At 41.5% G+C, this 12,630-nt stretch overlaps 1 protein-coding gene across 1 annotated transcript in view; it reads left to right on the top strand.

Annotated features, from left to right (window-relative positions):
• The first annotated feature begins 5,145 nt into the window (after positions 1 to 5,145).
• NCAM2 (neural cell adhesion molecule 2) overlaps positions 5,146 to 12,630 on the top strand; it is a 332,637-nt gene continuing 325,152 nt past the window's right edge. Inside the window, exon 1 of the mRNA XM_069785318.1 lies at positions 5,146 to 5,403. Within this exon, the coding sequence (XP_069641419.1) occupies positions 5,352 to 5,403 (52 nt within the window). The 5' untranslated portion in view covers positions 5,146 to 5,351. The remainder of the gene's footprint in view (positions 5,404 to 12,630) is intronic.

The following is a 12,630-nucleotide window of genomic DNA, read 5'->3' as shown; positions in this document are numbered from 1 at the left end:
AAGTGACTTGAAACAGTTTTTGCCTCTTTCTCATAAAATGTTAATCCAAAATGATAGTTAATTTTAGATCTTTATGAAAGTCTCTATAAGACATCAAGAACTTGAAACATAATAGTAGTGCAAACATTTATGAAACTGTCTTTTGTTTATTGTGCATCATTTCCTCACCACAATAATGTTGTTGTTCACTGTTGTATAATTTATCTTAGTGCCATTTTAATTGTGTTTTCAGTGTTCAAAGGAAAGCATCCTATCTGGGATAATTACTCACTTTGGAGATGATCAGCGATTTGGTTCATGAGCACCTCTGAAAATTACCCTGTCTGCAGAAGGCATTTTCCTGCAAGTGAAACATACTGGGTTTGCAAGAAGGGGTATTTTGTCTTTTCTCTTTTCCTATTCTCTCTCCTTTCCTGTCCCCCAAAATATTTGATAATCACTCTAGGATATGCCAATTTCCTTACATACGATCTCTCTGTGCTTTCTTTGTAACTGTGCCATTACCATAAGTTCCCCTAAAATTCTCAGTTAATTTTAAGGTGCTTCCTTAACATTTCAGTTTATGTAGGACAAGTAAGCAAATCCAGCTGGATCTCTTGGCAACTTGGGTGTCCACAGGGAAATGTGTATTTCAGTATAAATATCCATTAAGAAATCATCACAAAGATTTAAGTTTCTATATTTAATTACATTTGCATTCAACATGCAATCATCAATCAATTTAAAAATAAAGTGAACCTTGCAAAAACACCATGGAGATGTTTCTTGACAAACAAGTTTAGTCACAGCAAGTTTACATATCCTCAGTTCTTGTAAACTGACTTAAGTGCTGTGATGACAACTTATAATGGTTTTGCTGCCAGGCCTAATTATGCCACTTTCATTCATACTAGCTGATAGGCTACTTGTCATGGTTTAACCCCAGCCAGCAATTAAGCACCACGCAGCTGCTCACTCACTCCACCACTCCCCGCCCCCCTCACCCCACCATGGGATGGGGGACAAAATCAGGAAGAGAAGTAAAACTCATGGGTTGAAATAAGAATGGTTTAATAGAACAGAAAAGAAGAAACTAATAATGGTAATGATAACACTAATAAAATGACAACAGTAATAATAAAAGGATTGGAATATATAAATGATGCACAGTCCAATTGCTCACCACCTGCCGATCGACGCCCGGTCAGTCCCTGAGCGGCGATCCCCCCACCCCCACTCCCCCCAGTTTATATTATATACTAGATGTGACATCACATGGTATGGAATACCCCATTGGCCAGTTTGGGTCAGCTGCCCTGGCTCTGTCCTGTGCCAACTTCTTGTGCCCCTCCAGCTTTCTCGCTGGCTGGGCACAAGAAGCTGAAAAATCCTTGACTTTAGACTAAACATTGCTTAGCAACAACTGAAAACATCAGTGTTATCAACATTCTTCTGATACTGAACTCGAAAACATAGCACTGTACCAGCTACTAGGAAGACAATTAACTCTATCCCAGCTGAAACCAGGACACTACTTTATAAATGATCTCACTGAGTGAAACAAGTAAGTACATGGGGGAAAATTAATTCTTGCTATCTTTTTACTAACTCCACAGGTAGTAAAACTTTGCAGGAGAAAAGCTGCATGACAGCACAGTTGCGAAAGCTGGAGGCTATGGTGTGAAAGATAAAAGACAGGGAATTTACAGATATATCCACTTAGATTCTGAGTATGGTATCCCAAAATATCTAAGGTACTAATCAAACATGTATGTAATATTAGGTATTATTTTTCCCTTCTTTTCCCTGAGATTTTTCCAGCAAGTTTTTTCAGTCACAGCAGTTGTATTTTAGTTGCTTCGAGAACATATCAAAGTTGATTTCCCCACCTTTGGAATAACTGCCCCAACAGAATGATGATTATACTTCTTGATGTTGCACCTCTTGGCCATTCACATGGGATAATACTCACTGTAGTTTATTTCTGGTCCTATTTTTAAAACTTACATAGCATGAAAATGTGTTTGTTTTCTGCCAGCATTTTTGTTATGCATGTGTTATTATCCAGAAATCATGTTTTCTAATTCCCTAGTCTAAGTACAGCCATTAAACTCCATGTCAGGCTTCCCCACAGTAAACAGCGCACTCAGCTTGTGTTCTATGCTATTTTTCTAATAGCATTGAAAAATGCTGTTAGCCAAAGAATGGCAAATACTACAGGAGTGTTGTTACTAATACCGATTAGTATTTTACAGCACTTCAGAATGCTCATCTTTTGGTTCATGTAATGTATAGTCATAAACTCCAGAAGTCACACAGGTAAGATGGCAGAAAAGCTGAGCACTTTTTCTACATCTTTCTAATCTCTCTTTGCATGACCTTAGTGTGATATGCTGTTGTGGTTTATTATGATATACTTTTTTGCAGATATTTCTTCCATAAAAAATGCGTTGTTCCATAAGCAGCAGAAACAATGAAGCCCTGCATACTTCTGTACTTTGTCCCCTCCTCTTCTCTCCATCCCTTCCACTGCATGGTCTCAGGAGCTGTGCATATCCCTTTCAGGTGGTCTATGTGACAGTGTACATGGAGCTACATGTCTACCAATGGACAAACCAGCGGCTGCCTCTTCCTTCAGTGAGGTCTCTGTATTTTACAGTAGTACTACAAGAATGTGATTATCTTTGAGATTTATATCCATCTTTTGTTGTTTTACTCCACTGCTTCAGAGAGGCGAAGAGCGTGTTCATCTCTTTCTTGAGAAGCTGCACTAAAACCAGATTTCTCCAAATCCTGTAAGCAATATGGCGCTGACAGTCTACATGGTGGGCTCTGTTCACTGCCACAGACAAGTAATTAGGAAGACTTCTCAGGATAAGGAATTCTGTTTGGAAGCAAAGCGTCCTCATGCCATTTCAAAGGAGCAAGAACTAGCCACCGAGACCTGACACTGGTGAAACTCTCATCATATGTAAGATTTAAAATAAGCAAACTTGGGATAGTAGGATTCTTTGTATTAGGTTTAGTTATTGTGGGGCAAGAGACTTCCTACTTGCTTCCGTATTGTGTCTTGGTGGGGTGTCTGCTGTACATGGATTTCAGTCCTTGCATCGATGCACTTGTGCAGATCAAGGTGCTTCTGTACTACTTCTGGCCCTTAATTAAAGCAGACTATAATAGATGTTAAGGTATGTGCAGAAGTTATTTGGGTTTATTTATTAATACTGTTTTAATTGCTAGATGGTAATGCTCCAAACACCTTCAAACCAAAGATAAATTTGACAAATTTGGCACCCTCTCCACTTCATACTAAGGGTTTCTTGCTTTTTGCCCAGTACGATTTATATTTCTTTTTTTAAGGTTTTTATCTAATATTTGTTTTCATCATCTTTCTGTATTAACCTATTAACGATGTCTATTTCTGTAGTTTGGTACTGGAGCTGACGGAACCTTCTTACCCGGGACAACTCCTTCATAAAAATACTGCCTTTTGTTGTGCTTTCCTGAATCCACACTAAAGGACCCAGCCAAAAGTTTCTGCAATTAGGCATCTCTCCCGACATCCGGGAGCAGAACGGCTCCTAAATATAAATCCAGTTCTCACCTAAAAGGCTTTGCTGAAGGTGCCATATTTGGGATTTCCAAAACCGTATGAGGAATTACAGTTCCATTCCCACTTAAATATACATGAAAATGAACGTGTTCGTTTTATACTAGGTTACAAAAATCTTTAGTTTCAAGAGCAGAGCCATGTGATGTGTGGTCGAGCAATAAGGTTCTGATTTATGTGGTGTAGATTAACCACCCAATGGCACAAAACTCTCGCTCTCTCCTCTACCAGCACTTTCTGTACGTGTTCCCAAGTGTCCTAAAACATCATCTTCTGAGGAAAAACCTTCAGTTTTATCACCCATCTTGCTGTTCCCTGCAAGATCTGACTACGTAATTTCTTCCTCCTATGTTTCATAATTTTGTAAGACTACTGTGTAGCAAGAGTCAAGCTGAAGATACCGATACTGTCATTTGTATTAGTTTTCTGCAAAGGGACTTCTTCTTGTCTCCCTCCTCCTCCCCAAGCCCCAAATCCTCTTGAAAAGGGCAAAGAAAGGGTTGGAAAAATTATTAGGGATGTGTTAATTTGGATTAATCTTTTATTAACTACTGTCACTGCTGCTTCACGTTAATATAAATCTACTTCTATCTCCTTCCATCTATCATACAGGTGTTAAGGTGACAAATTTATAGAAGCTACTTTGGAGACCATAGCTTAATTAACAGCCCCCTCTCCCCCCCCCCAATTACCTCTTTGAACTCCAGCTGGACAAAACCCCACCTCTTCTCTTTAGCACAGGTTTGTGGGGTTTTTTCCTTACAAAGCAAGATCCTCAGTGAGACAGCACTGAGGCATCAAAAAGGTAAGCAATTTATTTTTTATCGGTTTTATTTCACGCAGTCATAAACAGCAAAGGTATTTTTCCCCTCTGTACTAATAACAAGTCACAACAAGTGAATTCCGAGACAGCTAAATGAACAGGTATAAACCCAACAGCATCAGCTGACGACGCACCCTTATGCGAGGCTCGCAGCGCGCCCGCATCCCACCGACGCTGCAGCACGTTACCGCACGCGGGCGGAGCGCGCGCGCCGCCCCCGGCCCCCTCCGCTCCGTTCCGCTCCCCGGGCCGGCCGCTCCCGCGCACGGGCGCCTCGCGGCAGCGGGCGGCACGCACCCACCGCCCCCTAACGGAGGCCTCGCGGGCAGCCGCTGTGGGCGCCGCCGCCACGAGCCAGGGCACTACGGGGGGGGCGGGGTGGTGGTGGGGGAGAAGCGGGTGCCAGAGCCACACCAGCCCCCTTGGGGCGCCGCTCTCGGCTCTCCCTGCCAAGGAGGCTGGGGCTTCCTGCTAGGATTCTCCGTCGTCAAGCCGCCGCCTCTCCCTTTAGGCTGTCTCCCCTCAGGCGACGGCGGGGGGAGCAGGCTCCGAGGGCCCGCGGTGCCGTGGCGGGGGAGTTGCCTCACGCACAACCCCCCGCCCTGGGAGGGGCTGCCGGCGGGCGAGGAGGGGGGAGACGCTTCGAGCCTGCGGCCGCCTCTCAGAGCGGCGGAAGAACCTGCCGGCGCAGCCGTTCTTCAGTGGCGCGGCTCTGCGTGTGGCGCGGAGGGATTCGCGCGTCCCGCCGTGTGCCCGCCTCCTGCGCGGCGGCCGCTGCCTCCTTGATATAGTGCGGCAGAGGAAGGCGCTGGCAGTCACTTGGCGAGCGGCGCTCCACGGGTGCGGGGCTGTGCGGACGGGCGCGGACGGCAGCGGGGTTTGCCTGGGCTGGTCGAGCACCTCCAACGTGGAACTGTCCACCGGGGCGAGCTCCTGAACATGAGCCTCCTGTCTCTCTACCTGTTCGGATTGCTCCTCAGTAGCGGGCAAGGTAGGAGCGGGACTACCTTCCCCCCCCCTCCAAATTATTATTCTTATTCTTACCTATGCTGTCTGCTCGCTCAGATTAACGTATAACCGGAAAAGAAATGGAATAAAAAAATAAAGCAATGCATCGCCCTGGAACCAAATTAAAAAGGACCTAAAACTTGCTTCATCGTGTCCCCCCCCCCGTTTTTTTTTAAGTCTTCAAGGGGTATCATTTATGAGGGAAAAGAAAAAAAAAAAGCTGGAAGGTGCTAAGTGCACTTGGCTGCTTTGCATGGGGTTTCGCCTTTTTTTGGGTGATAAATGTGGGAAGGAGATCAAACAATTAAAAAGATATATCTGTCGGGGATCGCGCTTTTAAATAAGCGTCCGTTTGAGGGGAAGGCAACGTGAGCTTCATTTTTTGGACCGGAGAGGAGTGCTGTCGGTAGAGCCAGTGAGAAATCTGACCTGAAATCTGCCTGTCGGGGTTTCTCCTCTTCCCAACACCGTTCCTCTCGCTCTGCGGAGACACCGAGCCCCGCGGCTCGTGGCGGCGGGGTGTGTGTGTGTGTGTTTGTGTACGGCCGCGGGCTTGTGTGCGGATGCAGAGACTTTTTGCAATGAAATAACGCCACGGAGGCAGGTGTGTGCGGAGACAGGGCGTGCTCGGGTTGCGCCTCTGGGCACTGTTCGCCTTTTGCGTATGTATGCGCATCTATACATTTAGCGCTTCGTAAAACACGGACTTGGGGGCTGCGGTGTGGCTGGGTTCTTGGACTTTGTTTTTATTTTTTTGATTGAAATTTTATTTACTTATTTATTTCGGATGTCAGCGGTGTGATTACTTGAGGATTTGTGCTACTTTAGGAGACAGGGAGGGGAAGGGCCCCCGGGAGCGCGTTCGTGCGTGGCGTGGCACGGGGAGGGTGCCCCTCGGTGAGGGATAATCGCTGTGTTTCGAAACTGTTCGGGCAAGTTTCTAGCGTTCCTTGGGGCCCGAACCGGGTTGCCGGTGCCTCCTGTGGGATGCCCCCTGCGAGACACCTGAAACCGCTCCATTGCCTGCACCTGAGAGGGTGGGCGGGGGCCCACGCTCGGGGCCTTTTTAAGGAGGTTGGGGTGGTGATGGGGAATAAAACCCCACCTGGGCCCGCGGAGGCGTGGGAGCGGCAGGGATCGGTCCTCGGCCCCTGGTGCCGCCGCCTTGCAGCAGGGGGCGGCAGAGCTCCACGGCGGCCGCCGGTGCACGGGCACTGCCCCGCGCCGGGACGGGGGCGACTTCGCCCCCCGTCCGCCACGAATGCGGGCACCGAGGGGGCGCGCCGGGGGGCGGGTGGGTGCAGGCACCCGAGGTCTGGAGCGCCGGGGCTGAACGTCTCACCCAGACGCTACACGGTGTCTTGTCAGGTGGTAGTGAGATCTGTTGCGCTTGAGTCGGGGTGGGAGGATTATGGCTTGAGGTATTAAGACTGCAGCTCTGAAGGTCTCCTTCAATGCATTTATCGCTAAACGTCATACCATACAGACTTTTTGTCTCCGTGATAGGCAAAGAGCCACTAGATGCGCTCAATTTATATGGAAATCCTTCTGTGCTTTTGGCACGTCGGGATGAGCTCTGGAGGTCTCCCGATTAGCAGCGATTCAGAAACACTTCGGAGGCTTTTCGGCATAGCCAGCACTGGGATGGCAAAAGAGGAGGAGAAGGGGAAAGCTTGCTTCGGGATTCGCGTTGATCTACCTAGGTGTAGTGCGTACAGAGATGTGGTCTGTGCTTCCTAACGGAGGAAAGGTAGAAAGCTAGTTTGTGAAGTGTGACTACTGCAGCGTAGGAGGATTACATAGTTTTGATATCTTACGAATGTCAGGAGATAAATAATGGAATGAAATTCTAGATGCTATTAAACTGAGTTTTAAAAATTATACGGGATACACGTGAGGGGGAGATGGAAAAAAGAGGAGGAAAGCAGACTAAATCTAATATTTATAGTAAGTTGTTTAGTCTCAATTTAAAAAAAAAACCACACAGCTGTTTGGGTTTTTTTAATAAAGGGAGTGAATTGTATTGGTGGGGGGGAAGAGTAAGATTTTTGAACTGGCTGTAGAAATAGCAGAAACATGCAGCCTCAATCCATAGCAGGGGATAGTAAATGGGAATGGGAAAACACCTGCATATAGAACATATTACCATTTAGGTTGCTAGGGAAGAGGAAAACTCTACAGTGATTTTTTTAATTTTATTTTAATAAACATCATTGTGGTGAAGGATTTATTATGCATTTTTTTGATGCCTCCTTGAAGTAAACTTGAGAACTTCTTGAAGTGGTTCAAATAATTTGAGAGGCTATTCCAAAAAATCTTGGGATTCATCTTATTTTGGGAATGCAGGGGCAGGGAACACTTAGATCATGAACTGAAGTCTGTGGTGTTTGTGAGGCGGCTTTTTTTGTTTGTTTGTTTTTAAGAAAACTGGTGTTATCTGAGTAATAAATTATGATTATTAATTTTTTGATGTTGAATTAGAGATAGAGTGTGGGTGGTTAAGAAAAAACCCAGTAACTAGATTTGTATCATTCGCTTTGGAAATATTGAAAGTCTTAGGTTAAGGATTTTTATTTCTAAGAATATAGCTGCAGTAGATTTTATGAAGAATGACTGAAGTTTTTTCTTTCTGAAGTGTTGGTGTTTAAGACTGGGGAGAGGAAAATGTGAAATATTTGTTCCATTTCAGAAGATCAGAGCTGTTTGAAAACAAGTAGCAGACAGAAACCCCCTCCCCCAGCCCCTTAAATTAAGAGCTTATGAATGTCATAATTATCTACCAGGGCCAAATATTCCCTCTCCTAATTTCATCACAAGGGAGGATTTTAACTGGCAATGTTATTAGGCTAAAACAAAAGGTTTCTTAACCTTTCAAAGCTGTCCAGACAATTCATCCAGAGTGAAAGGCTCAAATTTACTTAGCTTTGCTTTAATAAAAAATGAAACAAAACTCACACACAGACCCTCCACACCCCGAACCGACAAAATAGCCTATTCCACTCTGTAAATCTGCCTTTTAACATGGGTAGTAATACAATGCTCAGAAGAGAAGGCTTCATTGGTTTTTACCAGTGTGTGGGACACCAACTTAAAGTGGATGAAATGGACATCTTCCCAGATTGCAAAATCCTATTTCTTTTACCACTCTGCATAATACACATTTCTTTAGGTTAGCAAATTTAAGTTGCAGTAGAAAACGTTTTGCTTGTAGAATTTAATCTATTTTGTGCTCAGGAGATTCATAGGAGTGAGTACTAGTTCAGTCATTGTGCTTTAAGTTTCTTCTTTTCACGGCTTTGATACTGAGTTCGGTTTTGTTTTTCCTGAAGAATTTCTCTTTACAAGTGCTTATAAGGGACTGCTTGTTAATAAGGAACATCCCCCCCAAAAGACATGCCACACATGTGTCTTATTCACCACAGTGCAGTCACTTTCTAGAATCTGTTGTCTTTTGGCTTTTTGCGTAGGGAAACCATGAAACTTTGAATTTTTGAAATCAGTGAGTTTGTCTACTGGATTACATGGAACTAATATTTTAGTCCAGTTGTATACCAAAATCTGAAACATATCCTGAGATTCCAGCTAACCATTTTTTTTTCTGCTACCAGTTGATTTATACAACTGCTCTAAGATTAGAATACATCTACTATCTTCTCTTCTCCTTTTCACTGTTTAAAAAAAAAAAATTTCAGACAAAAAGTAGTGTTGGATTTGCTGTTTTAGCCTATGAACCCCTCTTCAGGTGAAGATGAGAATCAAAATATCTGCCTGAAAATAAACCTTGACTGATGAGGTCTAAAAGATTGACTTAAGAATGGATGGTTGAGAAATATGTATAGAGTTTTGTTTCATGCACTTCTATACAAAATGGAGTTAGAGATATTTTTATTGTTTGCAGTGGCTCTAAATAATGATATGTATGAAAGATAAAGTCATAGAGATAAAGCTTTAAAGTCTTTTTGAAGAGGTTGTATAGCATCGTTTTGACTTTGTCTCTTTCTCTTACAGCACAGTTCATGTATTTATTTAGGTAACTCATTATTTTTATCTATAAGAATGCTATTGGAGTGTTATGTCTAATTTATGTATGATTTGCCTTTCATGGCCTTCTTTTTTCAGCAAGTATTTTTGAGAACAAATACCATATTTGTTTGCCCTTTCATTGACCTTTTCTTTGAGGCACCTTTCCCAAGTGATTCATGTTTACTTACTGATTTTCTTCCAATTTACTTCAGTAATCCCCTAGTTACATTCAGCACATGCCATTTGATTCCATCACAGTGAGTCAAGTTAATATGACATTTTGGGAAACATGTTTTAACTACACTGTAATTTGTGGCTGTGAGTTGAAAATCCATTTATTAAAGAGTAGGACATAGACCTCTCCAGATAAAGAATCTGGATTATAACTGGTATTCATATTTTAAACAGTTTATACCAACTGATTCATGCCAGATGTTTTATCTGGTTGGTTTGTTTGTTTTTTAGCATACACATTTGTTTTGTAAAATAAGGGCAGTATACTTGATGAAGTGTATCCTGAAGTTTTACATGTCACAGGTCATTTGAATTTTATTTTTGATGGCTCTTGAATTTCAGAAGTGGGAGAAATGTGAGAGAAAACTTAAGGATATCCTGATGTATTCAAATCTGAAGGCTCATTGGAGTCTAATAGACTAGATCCAGGCCTACTGATATCTAATATATCTTATAATCACCTTTTGTTTTGACCTAATCCATTAATCATGACCTAATTCTGACCTAGTAATTATGTCTCATCCCCTCCCTTCCCCCTAACCCCCCTTAGTGTAACTGCTTTCTAGTTTAGGTATTTGACTACAGTAATTCAATTTTTGGTAACTAGTTTAAAACTGAGAGTAATTTTGAATGTTAAGTAGAGCATTCAGAGCACTACTTGCTGTTACTTCAGGAATCTATGTCCAGCTTCAGTAATACAATTCTGCATTTTTTCACAAAATTTTTTTATTGTTTTTGTAGCTCAGTTTCTCTTAATACCATGATTGTATGGATTTGGATATTTCTAAAGGATATCAGGAAAATGAAAAGAATTAGTTTAAAATAGCAAGGTACTCTTCAGATAGCCTGTATTATGCTATAACATCTTGAATAGGGTACCTTAAAAAATAAAAGTACCAAGCTTCTTATTTTTGTTTTGTGGCTAAATTTTTATATTGATTTTTATCATTTGACTGATGACATTGTTAATTGGAGAAGATATTTTCTGATTCGCTTTGCTGAGCTCAGAATCTACCTCTTAATTTATTGAATGGAAAGAATAAAAGAGTTAAAGAATGTAAACAGGGAGAGTCATTTATCTGGCTACAGCTATTTGTGGTGACAGGTTATGATATTAAAATCTTTTTGTGCTGGAAAACAAATCCATTTAAAAATTACTTAAAAATTATGTGGAAAGGAAACAAAGAACACGTGTGCATACACAAGCGTACTTTTTAGTAAACCCTGTTTAACAAGACCCCTGAGCATTTGAATAACCTGCATTTGAGCAGCTCCATAGAAGCACTGTTGGTTACATTAATCCAGAGGCTGTCACACCGAGCAGGAGTCAGTTGACTTCAGTGGGTTTTGGAGCTGTGGAGTATGTGAAAGCATCTTTTGAAATGGCAGGAGGTAAACAGATTTCATTTTTGAAATAGCATGAGATTGGACAATACTATCCATTTATGCTGCAGTTATGATTTAGGAATGTCTGATTAACAGAAAATTTCTCTCTTTGCATCTGTGCATCGAAACCTAGATCATTAAATGACATGACATGGGAGTAGTGGCTTGAACTGCAAATATAAAGTAAAATCTACTGCAGTATGAGCTATTTATAATGTAGTTATTAAATATGAAGATGACTATGAGCATTGTGGCCAAACTCTACTGATTCTAGTCAGAGGAGAATTTCCATTGACTTAAGTCTATGTTTGTGTGACAAACAAACAGGACCAGTTCTTTAAAAGCAATTATTTTACTGTCTCAAGTAAGTTAATTTGTGAAGGAGGTAGACAGTGGAGTGTATAAACTAAAAATTCATTACATGGTTTCTGCCTATTTAAGAACACTACTACCATTTAAAAACCCAAGACTAAACACCTTTTGAAATGTTTTGTCTGTTTTCTCCTCCTTTTAGAAAAGAAAAACAGTTGATTTCTTCTGTTCTTTAATACAATACACAGGGAGCATTACAAATAGGATGAAGAGATCAAGTCTTTTAAAAACCTGTTTGAACAAATAATTTTGGTAAGCCTGGAGATCTACTAACCAAGGCTGTCATTTGCCACCAGTTTCCGTGATCTAAATATAATCTTATCTGAAACAGCCAGTTTGTGGATGGACAATATCTGGATAAACTTGGGAAGCAACATTAAGTACTATTTAGTCATCTTCTTCATTGGTCTTGCCTATTATTACTGAAATAAATTTCCTCTTACCCAAGTACTATATAAGGTCCATCAAGAACTAGCTTTACATAAAAAGCATAAAACATTGACATGTTTATTTAAGATGTAGTGGAACTTTACAGAAAAAAAAAAATGAAGAGGGGAGTAGAAGTGGCTCTTTTTTTCTTTGCCCAGTTATTTTTTTCCTCCTACCTTAATTTTTACTTTAGAGGTGTACACTGGTTTTTATTTAGTGTTCTAATTACCCGAGTAGTATTGCTAAACAGCAGACAAAGTTTGATTCATAAAATTCATAATTCAGCAAAATCCAAAGTAATACATAATATTCCTGTAGCATATCAATAATTTATTAGCATATGAATGAAAACTCCCTTTTCAAAATTCCCTTTCCAATTAGCTAATATTAAACTGATTATTTTCATTGTAGTTGTAGCCTAAGTAACAATAGCAGTTGTTTGGCTATAAGCTGAAATTCATACTTGGAATTCATATATGAAATTCATATAAGGAGTTGCTGTCCTCATCACTTGGCCCAAGAGATGCCATTTGCAGCATACTATGAATTCAGTTTAAAAACAAAGTCATTGCCATCAATTTTCTTGCTACTAAAACACATTGTACCATATTCAGTCAAGCTGCAAGCAATTTCAAACCCATTAACTTCGCAGACCTTTGTACCACAGCTGAATTTGGCATGTATCAAGTCAGGTCTATACTTAAAATAATGAAGTATTTAAAAAGAGAGAGACTTAAAGTATGGGGATCCTTGTGGCGTGTGTCAC

The sequence above is a fragment of the Haliaeetus albicilla genome, chromosome 6, assembly GCF_947461875.1.
Source record: "Haliaeetus albicilla chromosome 6, bHalAlb1.1, whole genome shotgun sequence".
In the NCBI taxonomy this organism is placed as follows: Eukaryota; Metazoa; Chordata; class Aves; order Accipitriformes; family Accipitridae; genus Haliaeetus; species Haliaeetus albicilla.
This window is presented reverse-complemented; position numbering and strand designations above follow the sequence as displayed.